Source organism: Garra rufa, chromosome 2 (assembly GCF_049309525.1).
Source record: "Garra rufa chromosome 2, GarRuf1.0, whole genome shotgun sequence".
Taxonomy (NCBI): Eukaryota; Metazoa; Chordata; class Actinopteri; order Cypriniformes; family Cyprinidae; genus Garra; species Garra rufa.
Genome location: NC_133362.1, coordinates 54046378 through 54068734, shown reverse-complemented (window position 1 = coordinate 54068734; position 22357 = coordinate 54046378). Strand labels below are relative to the sequence as shown.

Genomic DNA, 22357 nt, shown 5'->3' with positions numbered 1-22357 from the left:
TCCTCATCTGTTGTGAGTCGCCTGAAGAAAGGTTTGTGGTTTTGAAGTTTTTAAACCAATGGATATTGTTGCATCAATAAAGCGTTTTTTACAAGCCATGTAAAGTAAATGCATCATTATTAAATATAACGTTGTAATGCTTTAGAGTTACTGAAGACGTTAGCCTTTAGTAACAGAAAATGTGTGTCTCAGTTCGCTCTCTATATCATGAATCAATCGTGTGATGATAAAGTGATGAGAGAAACTGAGAATCGAATCATTTGAATCAAATCATTTGTGAAACGATTCAGCGGCACGCGGACTACAAACGACAACAACAAACACAAACGAGTGAATCACAACCGAGAATGATTTCATGAGAGTGTAATATATTAGATATGAACAAATAATTGAATACCAAATGTAAATTAGAAATAGCCCGCCTAAATATAATCCTTTTTGGTAATTTGTATATTTTATACATTTTATATATAAGTCTGTTAACTCTCTGACTGTCTCACTAGTGCACTGACTACTGAACTAGGAGCTGATTGAGTTTGCATTGATTTTTCTTTCTATTAATTACTGTCATCTTAAACAGGACAAAGTGTACAAACACACAGAAAAACTCCTGGAGAATCATCAGAGATCCATGTGACATGAAGATGCATGAAGAAACATTGAAACATGAAGATATTGAGGAACAAACAAAGATGTGGTTTATTAAAGAGGAGAATGAAGACATGAAGATTGAAGAAACATTCAGAGTCAAACATGAAGATATTGAGGAACAAACAAAGATGTGGTTTATTAAAGAGGAAAGTGAAGACATGAAGATTGAAGAAACATTCAGAGTCAAACATGAAGATACTGAGGAACAAACAGGTTGGTTTTCATTCTTAAAGATAAATAAAAGATATTAATGAATAATGTGTGTAGACATCATGCATTTGGTTCAGTTGTAACAATAATATGGAATTAGCCTAATATATATATATGGTAGAGTGGTGGAAAATGTCCCCTTAAGGAAAATGTGACATTACAGTGAAACAAAACATAAATGTGACTAGAATTGCCATCCCGGTTTAGAGTGACTATGAGAGTAGTTATTCACCAAATATTAAAATTGCTCAGCCTTCATTATTAATTAGTATTTTGACTGAACATATTTTTGTACAAAGGGGGCGTTTTGCCCCAGCAGTTGGGTAAAATTCCTCCTTTCTTACCAACCAGTTCGCTTCATAGATCAACAGCAAAATGAACAGACTCCAGTTTATAATCTCTAAAAGTAAAAGGCAAGTAATGTATCAACATGTATATATAAATATTTATTTGAGGAATGTCCAAAATATCCAGATTTTTTAACATTGATGTATTTGTTCACCACTATCACCAAGACAAACAGAAAACCCTAAATAAATATTAAACTTATAAATCTGTATATTTATGTAGTGAAATATATATTCAATAAATGCATTAAAAGCCACTATGTTTTATCAACTGTGCTATCAAGCTAAAGCCTAAAGCTCACTTGGGGCAATTTTTTTTATTTTGTTCAAATATTTTGATTTTACCACCTAGTTATACTGCATTAAGTGTAAAACAAAGGATTTGATAGACAGAAATATGTTATTATAGTAATTATGATAGAGAGAAGGGGGGGGGGGGTCTTTTTTTCTTTCTATTGTCTTTTTTAAAAAACTGTAATTTTTAAAATACAATTATATTCCTTATAAATAACATATCTTTTCAAACTACAGACTTCACTATTCTTCTATCATACATCACTGTGATATCCTACAGAACAATATTCTCTTAAACACTTGCTTACTAATATCTGAAAATTATAGCATTTACCATGTAATCCTCTTCTCGTAAAACACGTAGCTGGTGTCAACAAGGAGATTTGTTTATCCCCGTTGCCAACGTAGTGCATAGCAACAGTGAAAATGTATCTTTAGTGGTTATTTTGGGAAAAAACAGGTGGGGGGCATTTTCCCCCACTCTACCCTATATATATATATATGTATATATGTATGTATTAGGGGTGGAGCCGAACCCGAATACGGTATTCGGAAAGGCACAAATAGCGTGTTTTTTATAAATACTTATTTCGAACAAATACTTATTCGCCTGAAAAAAATATTTTTATTCGGGAACAAGAAAAACTTTATATCAAAAAGCTGCATTTCCTCATGAGATCGCAGTGCATGCCCGCATGAGTGAGTGAGTGAGTTTACAATGTCTCCCACGAAAACGTGGACTGGTTCGCGGACTCGTTCATAGAAAAACGGAATCTACTATAGCGCGGAATGCCACGGAATTCATTGATTTTTGGATTAATAATTCAAATCGCGATATGGACTAGTGTCTGTGAAAACTGAAATGCAAAAAGACTGTTTTAATATGAATCCTGCATGTTCTGTTTGCCTCTGTATGTATGAATGGTGGAGACGCATTATTTATTTTTTTACTACACGCATCCTGAGGCACACATGATGCTCCCGCTAATTTTTGGCATTTGCATCTCACATGAACAGATAAACTCAATCTCCAAAGCTTCTGTGAGTGTTAACTTTCACCGTTTCATTTGAGAAAACTAGCAGCATATCATACTGTACACACAGAAACTTCACGGCAACCTGTCAAAATAAAAGTACGGTTTAACATCAAACAGAACAATATTAGTCTTGTATTACTTTTGTACAGAATAATGTGTTTATATATTCCTATTTAAATAATTGACAAAACAATATATATGATAAAAATAAATATTACAACAAGATTAACCGCTTAATTGTAAAAAAAAAATATTACAATTATTATTTAAACGTTTTAAATGAATATAATTTTTCTTCCATGTATTGATTTTAACAGTAAACCCAAAAATTAAAATTATGCTTTAATTTGATTATCAGAAAAATTAAAAAGCACAAGAAAAAAAAAAAAAAAAGCAAAAGATTGTAGAGCCCTATTGTTCAAAGTGTTAAAATAGAGAGTTTTGGACTTATTTTTTCAATGAAATAAATGTTTTCATTATTACACAAAGTAGGCTAAAGTACCGGGAAAAAAGTAACTTTTGTTCTGCCAGATCTCCCAGTCAGGGGTTTATAAAGTTTAGTTCTTGGAATTCTGTGCATTAGAAAGAAGTTCTTTCAGAAGAAGAACAGTTCTTTGAAGTATTATTTGTTTTTATTCTGTCTGTTCAGCATCCTCCAACAAGGATGGGTGGTGGTGGGATTCATAATGTTCACAATGGTATTCTGTTAGTTGTTGGTTTAACCATGGATGAGGTAATGGCTGTTATGTTATTTTCTTTTCAATGATGTTCCTTGTTACATGTTCAAAGACACTAACCAATATTGCATATCCATTATTATTATAATGGATATAATTAAAGAATACTTACACTATAACTTAAATTAGAAGTGTAATGCAAAAAAACCTGTTTTGAATTTTACTCGAATACAAATACTTTTACCCCCTCAACAAATATAAATACAGATACAAATACCGGCTGCTGTGCACACCCCTAATATGTATATATACTTATTTCGAACAAGTACTTTAATATAATGTTGACAGACTGTATAGAGCGACTGATTTAAGAAACTCTCTTCGATACAGAAACATACTGTGTGACTTACTGTTTTTCATCTTTAAAATATGAGCAAGTGTGCAATTTTCTCTGAATATTCAAATGATTTCAAATGTTGATTTTATAAGTTAAACAAAAAGGTAATATTAAGTGAACATTTTACATTTTAAACGTAGCCTACATTTTAAACACTGCACTGTCAATATTGTCAGATTTTACAACAAAGCAATAATAGATCCAACGAAATCCACAACAGAACTGTGTGAGTCTCCAAGAAACGGCAGCATTTCATTAGTGATCGAATCTACAGCTTGCAAGTTTTTAATGTCATTTTCATTTTGTCTGCATGTAATGCCTGATAAAGCTACTAGTTTCGGATGTAGCATGTGAGTTCTCTCAATCTGAGAGCTAAGGACTTTTCTCCATGAGCTCTGTGTGCAGTCATATTAGGTTCTTTTTCCCCTTCCCTGTTATTCTGCTCCTGTCTTTGAACTTGGCAGTGCTCCCTTCACTCTAGAGCGAGGACTGGAGTTGGGAAACGCTGTTCTAGAGCAGAGAGAACAAACTCCGGTCCTGGAGAGCCTCCGTCCTACAGAATTCAGCTCCAACCCTAATTAAAACTCACCTGCCTGTAGCTTTCTAGTAACCCTTCAGATCTTGATTATGTTGTTCAGGTGTGTTTGATTAAGGGTTGAAGGAAAACTCTGTGAGGCTGTGGCTCTCCAGAGCAGATGTTCGCCACCCTGCTCTTGAGGGTCTCCAATTAGCACATCGCTCCCAAAGAAAACATCTGGGCCCCCCTCTCATCTATGAGAATGAAGTCCTCTGCTCCATGGAACTTCGTGAGGCAATCATACCAGATGTCTTATGCTTCTGCATGCTTCTCCCAGGAGCTCCCATCATGTGACTGCCCTTATGGCTTAGTTGGCAGTGCTATCCTAACCCTAACTCAATTTAGAGGGTTGCTTATGATCATGTCACTCCCAAGGTGAGCCTCTAAGTTCTCCTTTGATTTCTGAGAGTTGAGTCTGCTCTCTCATGTTCCGTGAGGCACCAAAAATTGTTAGTCCACCTTTGCCTCTCTTAGGTGGCTATTATGGTTGAGCACAGCAGTGCTCCCCTCACTCTCAAGGGTCGCCGATGAGTACAGTGTTCCCAAGGGGAGCATCAGAGTTCCCTTTTCGTATCTTAGAGTTGAGTCCTCTGTTCCCTGAAGCTGGAGCTCAGGGGTGGACTGGGACAAAATTTCAGACTGGGAAGTCTCACACTCATCCAGGTCATCCCATATACCCACAACAATCTCTGAAACATGGACAACCCTATTTTTGTATGGTCAAAACTTAAAAAAAGGTTTAAATCGTTAGACTATGCAACATGTAAAATAATTCAAAGTCCTCTCCTGAACTGCACCTTCACTTCCATTTTACTTTTCAGTCCCTTTATTTTGTCCTGATCTCTCACATGACTTTAATACTCAAAATTCAGCATACTATGCTTACTAAATAGCCTAAAAGTTCAAATTACAACAGTGGGAAAAATAATTATTTGATCCCCTGCTGATTTTGAATAACAACAACAGCAAAAAAGCAGAAAAACGCATTTCAAAAAAGTTATAATTGATTTGCATTTTAATGAGTAAAAAAGTATTTCACCCCTTAGAGAAACATGACTTGGTATTTGCTGGCAAAACCCTTTTTGGCAATCAAAGAGGTCAGACGTTTCTTGTAGTTGGCCATCAGGTTTGCAAACATCTCGAGGGATTTTGTTCCACTCCTCTTTGCAGATCCTCTCCAAGACATTAGGGTTTTGGGGCTGACGTTTGGCAACTTAAACCTTCAGCTCCCTCCACAGATTTTCTATTGGATTAAGGATTAAGCATAATATTTTCACCTCCATGTTTAACTCCAAGGGTGTTTGGGGATGCTAGAACAAAGCAGGTTATCATGCATACTTCTGGTTTAAATATCCAGGATGGTTTATTTCATTGTTTATTTTTCTTTCATGACAGCGTCTTAGTAATCGATTCAATGTGGCAAATACCACAGATATGCTTATTTATGTTTGAGCTTATATAACTGTATTGTTGCTTATGAATAAATTAACAACAAATGGTGGAAATAATCGTACATATAACAAACATTTACTTGAATGAATCTATGATTGATTTAGTGTTATGTCAAGCTCTGGGGGAAAGACTAAGAAAAGTCAAAACCTGACTTGAGATAAGATAACAAATCAATCTGGGTTAAAGTGGATCCATAAATGACCACTTGGATGGATTTATTGCAGAGCACAAATTCACCATCTTCACATCTTACTTCACTTTCAATTGGTGTAAAAATGTTGCCTGTTCTCTTTTAAAGGATATGTTCTGTGATGTGTTTGTTTGTTTGTTTGCTTTTTACAGTAAGTTTTTGGGCATTTTCCATTCAATAGGTCATTGTAACAGACCAGTAGTTCCAACCATGTTCCTGGAGGCACCCAACATTGCATATTTTGCATCGCTTCTTTGTCTGACCATTTGTCATCCATTTTAGGTCTTGGTGCAGGGGTGCCCAACCCTGTGCCTAAAGATTTACCATCCTTCAAAGTTTAGGTCCAAACCAGATCAAACACACCTGAACCAGTTAATTAATCACTTAATTGGATAAACATGAAAAACATGCAACATGCAACATTGCCCATTAATAAAACCTCAGAAAGAATTATTGTGTGATAAATTGTTCATCTGATGGTTGAGTGGGGAGTTTGTCCATTTTCCTAGCCTTTCTTATTTTTGTTGCATTTGATCCCCTAGAAGACATTAAAAAAATGCTACATCATAATTGAGATCAATCTTTATCTAGGTTTCCTAAACTATTATTAGATTGAATAAACTGTATAAGAGCCAGCTTAAACTCTACAGGACACCAGACTATGATCAGGTTTGGACACCATGACATGCAATCTAGCATACATGCATTACAAATCTACATTATTGGTGTAACCTGCTTTGTGGCATTAAACTGGGGTTAACTTTTATTTCTTTGTTTTCCCACCTTAGGCCCAACCGCACTGAAAGAGAAGGAAGTACTGAATGAAACTGAAGAGAAAGATCAGTTTGAGAATCATGTTTTCATAACTGGAAAAAAATCATTTTGTTGCTTACAATCAGAAAATACATCTACACAAAAAAGAGCTCAAAAGGCAAGAACTAGGAGTTTTTTCACTTGCTTTCAGTGTGGAAAGAGTTTCAGTGAACAAGGAGAATTTAAAGTCCACAAGAAAATTCACACCAGAGAGAGGCATTTCATCTGCCAACAGTGTGGAAAGACTTTCAGTCACAAAGGAAACTTTAAGGTCCACAAGAAAATTCACACCGGAGAGAGGCGTTTCATCTGCCAACAGTGTGGAAAGAGTTTCACTCGAAGAGAAACCCTTAAAGACCACATGAAAATTCACACAGGAGAGAAACCTTTCATCTGTCAACAGTGTGGAAAGAGTTTCAGTCAAAATAGAAACCTTAAAACACACATGAGAATTCACACAGGAGAGAAGCCTTTCATCTGCCAACAGTGTGGAAAGAGTTTCAATCAAAATACAAACCTTAAAGTCCACATGAAAATTCACACTGGAGAGAAGCCTTTCAAGTGCCGTCAGTGTGGAAAGAGTTTCAGTCAACAAGGAGAATTTAAAGTCCACATGAAAATTCACACTGGGGAGAAGCCTTTCATCTGCCAACAGTGTGGAAAGAGTTTCAGTCAAAATACAAACCTTAAAGTCCACATGAAAATTCACACAAGAGAGAAGTCTTTCATCTGCCAACAGTGTGGAAAGAGTTTCAGTCACAAAGGAAACTTTAAGGTCCACAAGAAAATTCACACCGGAGAGAGGCGTTTCAACTGCCAACAGTGTGGAAAGAGTTTCACTCGAAGAGAAACCCTTAAAGACCACATGAAAATTCACACAGGAGAGAAACCTTTCATCTGTCAACAGTGTGGAAAGAGTTTCAGTCAAAATAGAAACCTTAAAACACACATGAGAATTCACACAGGAGAGAAGCCTTTCATCTGCCAACAGTGTGGAAAGAGTTTCAATCAAAATACAAACCTTAAAGTCCACATGAAAATTCACACAGGAGAAAAGTCTTTCAAGTGCCGTCAGTGTGGAAAGAGTTTCAGTCAACAAGGAGAATTTAAAGTCCATATGAAAATTCACACTGGGGAGAAGCCTTTCATCTGCCAGTGTGGAAAGAGTTTCAGTCAAAATACAAACCTTAAAGTCCACATGAAAATTCACACAAGAGAGAAGTCTTTCATCTGCCAACAGTGTGGAAAGAGTTTCACTCAAAATAAAAGCCTTAAAGTCCACATGAAAATTCACACTGGGGAGAAGCCTTTCATCTGCCAGTGTGGAAAGAGTTTCAGTCAAATACAAAACCTTAAAGTCCACATGAAAATTCACACAGGAGAGAAGTCTTTCATCTGCCAACAGTGTGGAAAGAGTTTCATTCAAAAAGCATCCCTTAAAGTCCACATGAAAATTCACACAGAAGAGAGGCGTTTCATCTGCCAACAGTGTGGAAAGAGTTTCAGTGAAAATAGACAGCTTAAAAGGCACATGAGAACTCATACAGAAGAGGAGTGTTTCATCTGCCAACAGTGTGGAAAGAGTTTCTCTAGTAGAAGATACCTTAACATTCACATGAGAATTCACACTGGAGAGAAGCCTTACACATGCAAACAGTGTGGAAAGAGTTTCAGTCAACAAGGATACCTTTACAAGCACATGAAGATCCACAATAGAGAGAAGGCTGACAGATCCCCTCAGTGTGGAAAGAGTTTCAACCAAAATGTATAAAAATTCTGATTGGTTGAGCTACATCTGAATCTGTTGTAAATTACTCTACAAACCGTCATTATTTGTTGCCTATGTGTTACTCGGAAAAAAAAAAAACAATGTAGGGTCTGGACCAATCAGACACAGTTCATTAGATTTACCAAATAATAAATTTTTCATTAGATTAAGAAATGATCACAGACCCCCTCACCCAATCCACAACACTGGCAGCCATGATAAATGGTCTTACTATGGCATCCAGGACTCCTCTGCCAGACCAGATAATCTTTACGACTCAAAAGTATGAATTTTATTGAATTTTAATAATTCCAACTAATACTCAAAAAAAGGACACATACTGCCATAGGAACTGACTTTTATTAATTCTTGGAAAAAAACTTACTGTGAACACACATATCCTTAGATCATTGTGTATTTTATTACTGTTCATTTCTTTTGTATTGTGTAATGTTTTTATTAATGTGTTATGATAGATCACTATGTAGTATAACCACACATATAACACATTTGGTCTCATTGAATTTGTATTTTGATGATCTAAAACATGCTATATGTTATCTTTTGATACCATTGCAACATATTAGTGTTTTAAGAATCATAAACTTTCCCTCCAAAAGCAAAAAAGTCACCACTGGCTCTCTAGCCTTCCAATTATCAATTACCCTGGCCTCCCAATTACCTTTATCTCCTAACAGTGACCCCCATAGAAGATAAAGGCTTCACATAGTGACTTGCCTCAGTTCTCAAGGCTTTTTTCAGTTCTTTTAGTCCCATGTCTCATCACCTTGCCATCTTCTGGTTGACAAGTCCCAGAGCCGATGCTTCTGCACCTGGCAGGCCTTGAACTCCTAGGAAGATGAGCTATAACTCTCCAGAACCCTAAGCCTGTGCCAGGCCCTCTCTCAGCTTATAATTCTTCTTCACTTTCCACCTTTGAAGAAACTCCCAATCACCACAGAGTCAGGACACCTTTGGAATGCATCGCTCTTCAAACACGGAAAAACGAGATCCCAATTCCAAAACCTTGAAACCATCAAGACTTTCATCCGAGACTGCATCCAAACACTTGTCAATGACCAAGGCAATGCAAGTATCATAAATTTAACTAGAGGTTTAGTTAAATTTGTAAACCCCGTTGTAAAAGGGCACTGATGGTTTCATTTAGTTGGTCAAGTCTTTTCATAGTCATTTTTCTTGTTTCTCTAATGGCTCCATTTATCCAATCTAACTTGCCCTTCCTTCATGTATGAGTGATTTTATGTTTGTTTATTTAGATTAGTCATGTGTTAGTCCTTAATTAATAAAACTCTTGTGCACAAATTACATGAGTCTCTGATTCTGCATTGTAAATTAATGTCCCTTTACGATTCTGATCAAGCTACATGCTCTAATGCATTATTACTGTAAGAATGTTATTTTTTTGCGGCCAAGAAAATATCATTGTTTAGAGTTGTTGTGAAATTACCCTGAATGTTTGCTGGACGAACAGATTAGTCGATGGTGATATTTAAATCTGCTTCAGTTAATACTGGTAGCTGATATACATTCACGAATTCGCCCTTACATCTAATCTGCTTGAGCAAGTAAAAAGTATATTTTGGTGTGCTGTCCTGGGGGAGGGCTCAAGGCCCGGAATACAGTCCGAACCCAGAGAACTCCCCCATCCCTAGTATGGGATAAAAAGAGATTAGAAGTGGGGAGTTGGGGTGGAGGAGGGATGCCAAGAAAGGGTCGCTGGACGGAGGTAAGATGGCTGTCTATATATGCATGTTGTGCTAATAGGATGATTGGCTAAACGAGTTACACCTGTGTCAAATTAATTGATTGTCTGATCGTGCTCCTCCCAAACCTTGTTAATAAAACATCATTTCAGGAGTTCGCCCTTACATACAGGCTGAACTCAGAGAACACCACAAAATAAGCTTTTATGCATAGGACAGGCACCTTGGAGCAAAATTTTTTTGGTGGTGATTAATGTGAATAAGGCGATTGATGGAGGGACTCTCGCTGCTTCTGAAGGGAGCTGCAGCTCTGCTGCACCGGTAGGGATAGTCCCCCTTGCGGGTGCGCATAGGATGGAGGGCTCACACTGTGACCAAAGGGAGCCGTGACTCTGCTGCATGGTAGGGAGAGCCCATCTGCTGTTGAATATGCAGCGTAACTCGGATGACAGATGGAGGGCTCACGCTGCAACCGAAGAGAGCCGGGGCCCTGCTGCACCAGAGGGGAGAGCCCAGTCCGATGCTGAATAGGCAATAAGATAAGACAATTGATGGAGGGACTCTCACTGCTTCCGAAGGGAGCTGCGGCTCTGCTTCACTGGAAGGGAGAGTCCCCTTTGTGAGGTTTGGTGCATCGGATGGAGGGCCCTCACTGTTACTGAAGGGAGCCGTGACTCTGCTGCACCAGTAGGGAGAGTCCATCCGCTGTCGAGTACACAGCATAAATCAGGTGACAGACGGAAGGCTCATCCTGCGACCCTGCTGCACCAGAAGGGAGAGCCCAGTCCGATGCTGAATAGCCAAAAAATTAAGGCAATTAATGGAGAGACCCTCGCTGCTACGGCTCTGCTGCACTGGAAGGGAGAGTCCCCCTTGCGACTGAATGCAAGGCGGGGTTTGGTAAGTCGGATGGGGGGCCCTCACTGCAACCGAAGGGAGCCGTGACTCTGCTGCACCGAAAAGGAGAGCCTATCTGCTGCAGAGTACGCAGCGTAACTCATAAAACAGACGGCAGTGGCGGAGCCAGAGGGGTGTCCGGGGTGGCACTGGACACCCCTGACATCCGATTGGCCACCCCGGGTGCCACCCCAAAGTTTTATTTGCTGCTGGCAGTACCTGATGCTGATTGACATCTCATTTGTCTAAAGAAGTTTTAGAATTTTGCCGGTAACGCGCATATGCCAAAGACATGAGCATGGTTTCAAGGTAAGACGAATAATAAAACATATTTGAAATACGTTTTATAGTTTATCATAAGGTTTGTTTGCTGAGTAACATTTATTATCCGTTGTGTAATTTAACTAGGCGCCGACGACATCAGTTAACTTAATGAGATTAGAGAGATCAATTCACACTTTAGACAGTTAACGCTGTACTTCATCTCTGCTAGTATTACATGTACATACCATGTATGTACAGCTATGTATATACCATGTATGTACAGGGCTCGAAATTGCGACCGTTTTGTTGCATATGCTCCCAAAATTGAATTATATTTTATGCAAGAGCGAGAAATTGTTGTGGTGCGACTTGGTTTCATTTCTTTACAAAACTTTTGCTAGCAGCCTAACTACTGCACAGACTGCTGTGAGCTGATGCAGTGACAGGTCGCTGTTCGCTCCAACATTACATAACCATTTGAACTTTTTTACATTTAAAGTCTCAGTCTCAATATAGGCTACTGTACAACTCGGCAGACATTCACATCAGGTGATAACTCAGCGGGAGACTTGCATTCACGCAAGGGCGTAATTTTCACTGGGGACACGTTTTTCAAAATCACGTTGGTGTCCTCCCACTTTCAAAAGGTTTTGTTAAAGTAATCTCTTGTATTGTAGAATGCAGGCTCAGCGCTGCTGAGAGTTTCGCGCGATCATTAAAACGAAACCAAAATTAAAACGCACACCGCATTCAAAAGCAATTTTAATAGCCCACGTTTAGAGATCGACTCCCCAATGCGCGAGAATTAGGCTACATAAATTATAGAAGCCGTTATTAAATATTAGTATGTGGGCTATAATAAATTGTATAGTTGTCTATAGCTCTGTATCATGCTTGAAAGATTCGGTCTCTATTTGCACACTGAATATTGAAAGAGTAGCCTACCGGTACTTTGATTATGGCTGCATTTATTGTCTACATGACTAAGAAAGAACTGTGTCGTTTATTTTTTGTTATTTATAACATATTTTATACATTATTTATGTAGGTTGTTTAAAAATGCAGTGGTTGCCTCTAATTTAAATGGCTGTACCTATAATAGAGAAAATAAACATCTTGTTCATGTACTCATATTATCATTCATTCTTGTCCCTTGCTTAAGGCATAAAATAAATATGTAAAAAAGGCTTTCAGAATCAGCCCATTTGCTTGTAAAACATCAGAAATCAGAATAGAGCATGAAGAATCAATATTGGTGCATTACTAAAAAAGAAATTGGGTGCTCCTACATTTCTTTGGTAAAAAGTAAAAAGGATAATTTTGTGCCCTGTATGTAAGTTATTATATTTAATTAACAATTTTATTTGGACTTTGTAAAATTTCTCGTTACACCAGTGAGCAATGCAACTTGCGAGAGAAGCTTCTCTGTGTTAAAACTTATTAAAACCCACCTTAAGACGACAATGTCTGATGACAGGTTAAGTCACCTATAGGGATTCATGGAGGGCACGCTCCCTCAACATGGATGAATTCGTGAAACGTTTTGCCAGTTCTCATCAGAACCGCAGAATTATGTTGTTTTTTAAACATACCTAGGATAAGTTTGTAACTGATGACTAAAATTGTGTTTTTGTTTTTCTTTTCAAATCCGGGTTTGATGTCTGCTATGTCTAATTGCAGTATTTTTTGTTTGGTTGTTTTTTCTTTATGCTAATGTTTTTGTAAATAAAACTTTAGAATTCCTTAATTTATTATTTCAACTTTATGAGTACAGTGCATGTGTGTGGACCCCCTGAAATAGCAGTGGCCACCCCATGTAAAAAATTCTAGCTCCGCCACTGACAGACGGGGCTCACACTGCGACCAAAGAGAGCTGCGACTCTGCTGCACCGGAAGGGAGAGCCTTGTCCACTGCTGAATGAGAAATTATTAAACTAAATTTCGAAGGCTGGGGGTTATGGTGAGTAGGGTTGGGCGATGTCGACCAATTTGGCATCGTACGATGTCTAATGTGAAACATCGCGATGGACGATGGCATCGTCTGCGGGGGGCGGGGGTTAGGGATGGTTGTTGTTAAATTATTTATTCATAACGAATTAATTAATTGTAGCCTACCGTGTCCACCAGTGCTTAATTTGAGCCCGATCCTGTTCTGGAAAATGTCCGATTTTGGATTTTTGTGTTCCGGTATTTGTTTTTAAAGATCCGGCATTAACAAGTGCATTAGATTGTGACAGTGCGTGCGTGCAGACGAGACAAGAGCAAGCGCGGGTTTATATAGATGCATTTGGAGGATGTGTGTCCTTAACATATTTTCGACCAGTCAGCTTTTTTAAGTTCAATAACGCTCTCATTGTTTGCTTACTGCTTAACCCACTCTCTCCAAACGCATTTACTGAGCAGCAGAATGTTTAGAGAGAAAGGGTAATATCAGAAATAATACCAAATCAAGGGAAATATTATGTATTAACATTATAAACACTATAAACATAGCTATAAGTTAGTTACCCTGACTCCAAAACGAATGATTTATTTATTTATTTATTTTTTTTATTTATTTATTTGGAGTGCAAAAACATACATGGTAAATGCAGAAACAGAAACAACAACAACAGAAACAATACCAACAAAAAACAAACAAAATCTATACTAACAACAACAAAAAACAAAAAAAAAAAAAACAACAACAATGATAATAAATGAGAAATGAGAACAAGACAATCTGAATAATAATAATGTATAAGTAGTAGTAGCAGTATAGGTAGTATTAGCATGTTCAAAAATAATAGAAATGGCCATAAATCGGAGTAACAACTATAATACCAAAGGTAGTGATGATACGGTTAATATTTTGTGATGACAGTAACAGTAATATCAATAATAATCATAATAATAATAATAATAACAGCAATAATCCCAAGGATGGTGATTACAGTATGATGTTGTGATGATGGTAACAGTAATATCAATAATTATAATAATAAAATAATAATAATAATAATAATAAATAATAATAAAAATAAATAAATAAATAATAATAATAATAATAATAATAATAATAATAATAATAGTAGTAGTATTAATAACAATAGTAAAGTTTGAGTTGTAACAATGATATTTTGTGACGATGTTTTGTGATGAAGGCAACAGTACTATTACTATTAATAATAATAATAATAATAATGATGATAATAATAATGATATAATCACAATAGTAGTTATCTAAATATATGTATGCAGGAAAATATACTAATGAACTATACCCAACACATACCACACCTATCCGAGCTTCTGTGTCAGTGTGCATGTTTTTTTTTTTTTTTTTTCCCTCCTTCCTCCTCTCCATTCAAGGCAACATTGTAGACATCATATGATGTATGTAAGTTTGAATTCAAGTGGTGCATTAAAAGAAGAGTGCGGTGCATTAAAATCAATATGTGGTGCATTAAAAACATGGGTGGTATTTGTTGGGTACAGTTTTAATTTATTTATAAATTTTTAATTATGTATATTTAATGATGTAATCTTCAGAAAACTGTTACCGTCCATCAAAACATCATCCCATCAATTTATTACTTTTCAATGTTTCTCTGATATAGTGATACAATAAATGAAAACAACAACAACAACAATAATAATAATAATAATAATAATAATAATAATATTAATATTAATAATAATAAAAATAATAATAATGAAAACACTCATGTTACTAATACCTTATATAAATATGAATAATATTTTGTGAATACTTAAAGATAAGTGTGTCAGATTTGTAAGAGTTGACTGAGGTCTGATGTTGGATGTTGCGATTCTGATGTATATGGAGATGAAAAATATTCTAGGGAGATGTATTCTGTAAGCAAATTTTTCCAGTGTGTTATGTGAATGGTGTTTCGGGATTTCCAGTTCAAGAAGATAGTTTTCTTGGCAATGGCTAGAGCTATGAGGAGTATCCTTTTGTTTGTTATTTCCTGATTAAGTGTTGATAGATCGCCCAGTAGACAGAGTGAAGGGGATAATGGGATGTGACAACCCAGGAGGTGGGATAGGGATTCGGTGACATCTTCCCAGAATTGTTTAATGGGTGGGCAGTGCCATGTGGCGTGGATATATGTGTCCGGGCTATTTTGTGAGCAGTGCACGCAAGTTTCTGATGTGAATCCCATTTTAAACAGCCTTTCCCCAGTGTAGTGTGTTCTATGAAGGGTCTTGTACTGTATGAGCTGAAGGTTGGCGTTTTTAGTCATGGAATAAATATTATTACAAATTTGAGTCCAGAAGTCGGTATCAGGAGCAATAGAAAGGTCTTTTTCCCATTTGGTTATTGGTAAACTTAAGGTTTTATTTGAATTGGTTATCATTTTGTATAATTTAGAAAGTAATTTCTTGGGGGACGATATATTAACTAAATCTGCTACTGCGGAAGGAAGGTGAAGATTGATGGTTCTGTTATTGATTTTAGATAAGACAGCTGATTTGAGTTGCAAATAAGTCAAGAATTGATTGCTCCCAATACCGTACTTCTGGACTAGGTAGGAAAATGGAACCAGTTTGTTTGACTGAAAAATGTGATTAAAATGTGTGATACCCTTATCTGCCCATTTATGAAAATTTAGTATTTTTTTGTTACTTGTGAAGTCAGGGTTATTCCAGAGTGGGGTGAAGTTAGATGGAGCCAGATTGGAGTTTGTGATTTGATAATATTTCCACCAGGCCGTCAGAGCTGAAGCTATTGTCAAGGCTTTGAAGCATGAGTGATGTTTAATGGACTGACTAAGAAATGGAATGTCTGATATGTGTATGTTTTTGCAAAGTGATTGTTCTATATCTAGCCAAATGGTGTCTGCCTGAGTGGGGTGAGTCCATTTATATATGTATTGGAGTTGGTTTGCTAGCGAGTAATGGTAAAAATGTGGTGCTTCTAAGCCTCCTAAAGATTTGGGTTTTTGTAAAGTGCTTAATTTTATCCTTGGTGGTTTATTTTTCCAGTAGAATCGGTTGATGATGGAGTCTAGAGATTTGAACCAATTGAGAGTAGGCTGTGTTGGGATCATTGAAAATAGGTAGTTTATTTTAGGGAGTACTGTCATTTTGATTATTGATATTCTTCCCTGGATTGAGATTGGTAAATTGTGCCAGCGATTGAGGTCATCTTCTACTGTTTTTAATAAAGGAGTGAAATTGAGTCCATTCAGCTCTGACAGCCTGGAGGAAACCCTAACGCCTAAGTAAGTGATGTGACCTGTGCATACAGGAATGGGTGATACCTGGGCTGCCACATCCCATTTAGATTGATGTAGTGGAAGGATTAAATATTTATTCCCGTTTATTGCATAATCGGAAATTTTAGAGTATGAATCAATGGTTTTAGTTATTTCTTGTAGAGATGACTGAGGATTTTGTAAAAAGAGTAAGATATCATCGGCATATAAACTAATCTTATGTTGGGTTTGGGGTGTGTGAATTCCTTTGATGAGTGGATTCTGGCGGATGACTGCTGCTAAGGGTTCAATGAAGATGGTAAATAAAGATGGAGAGAGTGGACATCCCTGCCTAGTCCCCCTGTGCAGTGTGAAGCTTTGTGATGTTAGTCCATTGGTGTTGACTGTGGCTGAAGGTGTTGTGTATAAAATCTTAATCCAGTTAATAAACGACTCCCCAAAGCCAAATTTTTGTAGTGTGGTGAAAAGAAAGTTCCAGTTGACTCTGTCGAAAGCTTTTTCTGCATCTAAAGTGACTATGAGGGTGTCTTTCTGCTGTAGTGATGAATAATGGATTAAATCATATAGTCTGCGTGTGTTATTGGATGCATGCCTACCTTTGATGAAACCTGTCTGATCTGGGTGGATTATAAATGGGATAATTTTTTCAATTCTATGTGCCAGAGCTTTGCTGAGTATTTTGATGTCTACGTTGATAAGTGATATAGGACGGTAATTTGACGGAAGGGTTGGATCTTTATTAGGTTTGGGGATGAGTGAAATAGTTGCTGTGTTCATGTGTACTGGTAATCTTGAGTTCTCTTTAATTTCGGTTATTGCTCTGATGAATAATGGGGATAAAATGGACCAGAAGTGTTTATAAAACTCAGCTGGGAAGCCGTCGGGTCCTGGTGCTTTATTGTTCGGCATTTGATTTAGGGCGATATGAAGTTCTTTTTCTATGATTGGTTTGTCCAGTGCACTGATTTGTTCTGTGTTAAGTTTGGGGAGTTCAATATTATTAAGAAATGAATTAATATCCTCTTGTCTTGTGTTATTATCAGATGAATAAAGTTTAGCATAGAAGTTTCGAAATATTGTATTTATTTCTTGTGGAGAGTTGGTAGGCTTCCCTGCTGAGTCTTTAATAGTTGCAATTGTTGTTTTTTCTCTATTTCTTTTGATTTGATTGGCCAAATATTTACTGGATTTGTTGCTATGATGGAAGGTCTCTTGACGGAGTCTATGAATTAGAAATTGAGTTCTTTTATTAATGATTTCATTTAGCCGGAATTTTTGTTTTCTTAGTTCATTATATATTTCTTCAGTTGGGTTTTTTGCATGTAAAATTTCCAGTTCTTTTATTTTCTTTTCTAATCTGATTTCTTCTTGTTTTTCTACTTTCGTTTTATGCACAGAGAATGATATGATTTTACCTCTTAGTACTGCTTTGCCCGTTTCCCAAATTAATGAAGCTGGTAACTTTGGAGAGTCGTTTATTTCTAGGAAGGATGTCCACTCTCTTTTAAGATAACTGTCAAACTCTGGGTCTTTGAGGAGAGATATGTTAAAGCGCCATCTACTGATTTGTTTATGTGAATTAGCTGGGTTCCATATGAGTGTTACCGGAGCATGGTCACTGATGCTGATGGGGTGGATTTTGTGTTCAGAGATATTTGGTATGATTGAATTACTAGTTAGGAAAAAATCTATGCGTGAGTAACTATGATGAACCGGCGAGTAAAATGTGTATTCTCTGTCAGTTGGGTGTTGTAGTCTCCAACCATCACCAAGTCCAAAATCTTTCATGAACTGTATTATTGTGCCAGTTGATTGCCAGATTCTTTTATTATTTGTGGATCTGTCGAGTGATGGTTCAATTACAGTGTTAAAATCGCCTCCTATAATTACCGGACAGTTAGAGAAATTTGAAATTGAGGAAACTAAAGAGTGGAAAAAGGTAGGGTCATCTGAGTTTGGGCCGTACACATTGACAATTGTTACCGGGTTATTGTTTATTGATATGTTTATGATAATAAAACGTCCTTCTGGGTCTGAAACAGTTGTGTTATGAACAAATTGAATTCTTTTGCTTATCAGAATACATACTCCTCTTTGTTTTGAATTATAAGTTGCTGAAAATGAGTGAATGAATTGTGTTGATCTTAGGGTGTTTTGTTTTGAGTCTGAAAGGTGTGTTTCTTGTAGTAAACATATATCTGCCTGTAAATTTTCCAAATAGTTGAGAATTTTAATTTTTTTTGTCTGAGAGCTAATGCCACGGATGTTCCAGGTTATAAATTTGAGTTGCATGTTAAGTTAATATTTCTATACTGACATGTGTGTGTTTGGCAAACATCAAATACAGAACAATAAGACATAATAACACTAGACAGACCTAAGCATTTACAACAAAACAAGTAATAAAACAAACAAACCAAAAAACACAGAGTTTGAAAAATTATGTGCATACTTGTGTGGTGCATTGAGACATGGGTGCATTATATTATAAATGTAATGAGAAAAGAAAAAAAGAGAGAAAAAAAAAAAGAAAGCAGAGGGGAAAAAATTATATATTATATGTAAAAAAACAAAAACAAAACAAAAACAAAAAAAACAATGGTGTTTAATGAATGCAGGTTAATGAAAACATATTATGGCTGGGATGATATTGTTGAGGGAAAGGGTGTTAGTAGAGCCAGGGAGTAATTGCCTTGTCTTTAAATAACTGTCCATCAATGTACAATTTGTCCACGGTAAGTATTGCTCTTTTTCCTTCTTTTATCATTTGTTTGCGGATGGGGATTAGCTGTTTACGTCTGTGGATGATTTCTTGTGGAAACTGGTCGTTAAGTCCGTAATGGGTGTCCTTTAACTGTCTGCCCTGTCGTTGAACCAGTTCTTTTTGCTTGAAATGTTCGAATTTGGCAATAATTGGGCGGGGTCTGGTGGCGTTATTGAGTTTTGGACCTAGGCGGTGAACACGGTGAAAAGTGATGTTGTTAACAGTTTCCGATGGAAGTTTGAGCTGTTTAACCATAAAGTCCTTGACTGCTTTCTCGGGTTCGTCAGTGGGTGATTCGGAGATGCCGGTGAAAATCAGGTTGTCCCTCATGCTGCGTGCTTGTAAGTCCAAAATTGTTTCTTTCATCGTTTTGTTTTCGGAGGTGATGGAAGCGAGCTGGGTGGTAACATTAGATAGTTGCGTTGTGAGGGTTGTAACGGAGTTGTGCAGCGAACTGTTTTCTTGTGTGAGCGTGTCGATTTGTTGTTGGCTGTATTCCAGGCTGTGGCGGAGTTGTTGAAATTCTTTCTGCAGTACTTCTATTAGGGCTACTCTTGCGTCCAGTCCGGATAGTTTATTGTCTATGGATGTAAGTATGTCGCTTACCTCGGGACAGCACGGGGGATGAGACAATGTAGGTGAAGGAGATGAATTGGATGAAGCTGGTGAGTCCGCCATGCGTGGTTTTTTGGCTTTTTGTGAGCGTCCCATGGTGCAGAGTCTATTGTAGTATTCGTCGATGTAGTCTTCTAGGTGATCCAGGTCCGAATTATAATCCAGTTTATTGTATTTGTGGGAAGTGATGTAAGAGAGAGAGAAAAAACAAAAAACAAGGTGTGCAAAAAAGTTTGTCTGCTTCTAGCAGCGCGCCGCCGCCATGTTAGATCACGCACCGTCTCGCGAGAGTCTAGCGTTCACAGAACCATCGCTCCAATGATTTAAATGTAGAGGTATTTAGAACAGAAATGAAACAAAATATATGAAGTTAAAAAACTAAAATATATGAAGTTAAGAAACTAAAACAAAGCGAAACTAAAAATAGCGCGTTGGGCTCACGCACCTCTGTTTTTCGGCACAAATCCAAGTGTTTCCATATTCCCAATGTATTTGAATGATAAAGTGTTATTTATAATGTATACTAGGCTTTGTATTGTACATTCGTATTTCGATGGAAAAAAAGATATACTCTTGTTTTTGTTCCAAGCTCTGTTCATTATGGTAAAACCATGAAAAGGGCATATTTGGTGTAGTTTATTTAATCTAATTTAATTAAAATTATTTAGATTTTTTTCTGCTGTTTTTGTATGCCTCATTTATTAATGTAAACGAACTTTCATGTAATTCGTTAGGAGTTCACTGTAATTTGTATTGTGATCACTAACAACTTCCTTGTTATAATTTCCTCATAATAATAATAATAATAAAATAAGTAAAGATGCAGAAATTGAAAGCATGCATTTCATTTGGCTATATAGTGATTAAGTGTGTGTTTTTCGTGAGCGGGTTGCTGCTGCGGCGGGGGCGGGGCGGGGCGGAGGATCGCGATGCCGGCTCAGCATCGTGATGTCTATTGGCCATCGGCGATGGACGATGGCATCGTCTATCGACCCAACCCTAGTGTACTCTACAGCTACAAATTCCTCTCTCACATGTGTTCAGTAGTTTTGCACCTAAAATACCTCCATACAGCCCCTCCTAACTTTACTTTCATGAGTGTCTGCAGAGCTGTTAGGAGAGGTGGTGGTGTAGCAGCTCTTTTTAAAGATGTCTATCAATGCAAGCAAATGTCATTTGGTCAGTATGTCTTTTGAATATCTAGGGATTATGCTGAAAGGTGCTCCACGCATTCTATTTATCATTATTTACAGGCCACCAAAATACTCTCCAGTCTTTGTTGAAGATTTCACAGAACTGCTATCAATGATTTGTTCAGAGTTTGACTGTTTTGCTATTGCAGGGGATTTAAATGTTCACATAGAAAATGCAGAAATCAAAACCACAAAAGAAATTAATCGGTTTGAACACGTTTGACCTGATTCAGCATGTGCATGGGCCTACACACAATCGTGGACACTCTTGATTTACTCATCAGTAAGGGTCTAAACATTTCATCCACTGTTATCAAGGATGTAGCACTATCTGATCACTTCTGTATTTTCTTCTCTGCTCCTAATGAATCTAGATCTGTCTCTGTCAGAAAGAGATTCATTAACGATAACACTAGCGTGCTATTTATGAAGGCTATATCTTCAATGCCAAGCATTTCTGCAGACTCTGTTGATCTTCTCCTGGAGTCCTTTGACTCAAAAGTTAAGAATGTCATTGATGACATTGCACCTGTGAAAATCAGAATTTCTGGTGAACAGAAATCGCCGTGGAGAAAATCAACAGCAGTACAGAGTATGAAAAGACAATGCAGGAAAGCTGAGCGGATGTGGCGGAAGACGAAACTCGAAATTCACTATAGCATCTATAAAGACAGCCTTCATGCTTTCAATGCTGAACTAGGTAAAGCTAGACAAATGTTCTTTTCAAACCTTATGAACAGGAACTTAAACAACACTCGCACTCTTTTTGCTACCGTTGAGAGACTAACAAACCCCCCTAGTCAGATCCCTAGTGAACTGCTCTCCGACAGCAAGTGTGATGAGTTTCCTTCCTTCTTTTCTGAGAAGATCAATAATATCAGAAAGACAATTAGCACACCCTCAAGTTATGCAGAGGTCAGACAGATTCGACCGCAATTTCAAAAAGAAGTGATTATGTCTACTTTTGAAGAAATCGATAGCAACATTTTGGAAGAAACAGTACAGCACCTCAAATCGTCAACCTGCTACCTTGACACACTTCCCACATCTTTTTTCAAAAGTGTGCTTGACTGTTTAGAAGCAGATATTTTAGAAGTGGTGAACACCTCACTTCTTTCTGGAACTTTTCCAAACTCCCTGAAAACTGCAGTTGTTAAGCCCCTTTTGAAAAAGAGCAATCTTGATAACACCATACTGAGCAACTATAGACCAATATCAATTCTTCCTTTTGTAGGCAAGATTATTGAAAAGGTTGTTTTTAA

At 37.1% G+C, this 22357-nt stretch overlaps 1 protein-coding gene across 1 annotated transcript; it reads left to right on the top strand.

The window, feature by feature from the left end:
• Positions 1-586: 586 nt before the first annotated feature.
• On the top strand, positions 587-9739 carry LOC141325615 (uncharacterized). The gene is made up of 3 exons (XM_073834392.1): positions 587-864; positions 2375-2377; positions 6648-9739. Exons 1-3 carry the CDS (start codon positions 639-641, stop codon positions 8414-8416), a joined length of 1998 nt encoding a protein of 665 aa, XP_073690493.1. The 5' UTR covers positions 587-638; the 3' UTR covers positions 8417-9739.
• Positions 9740-22357: the final 12618 nt, after the last annotated feature.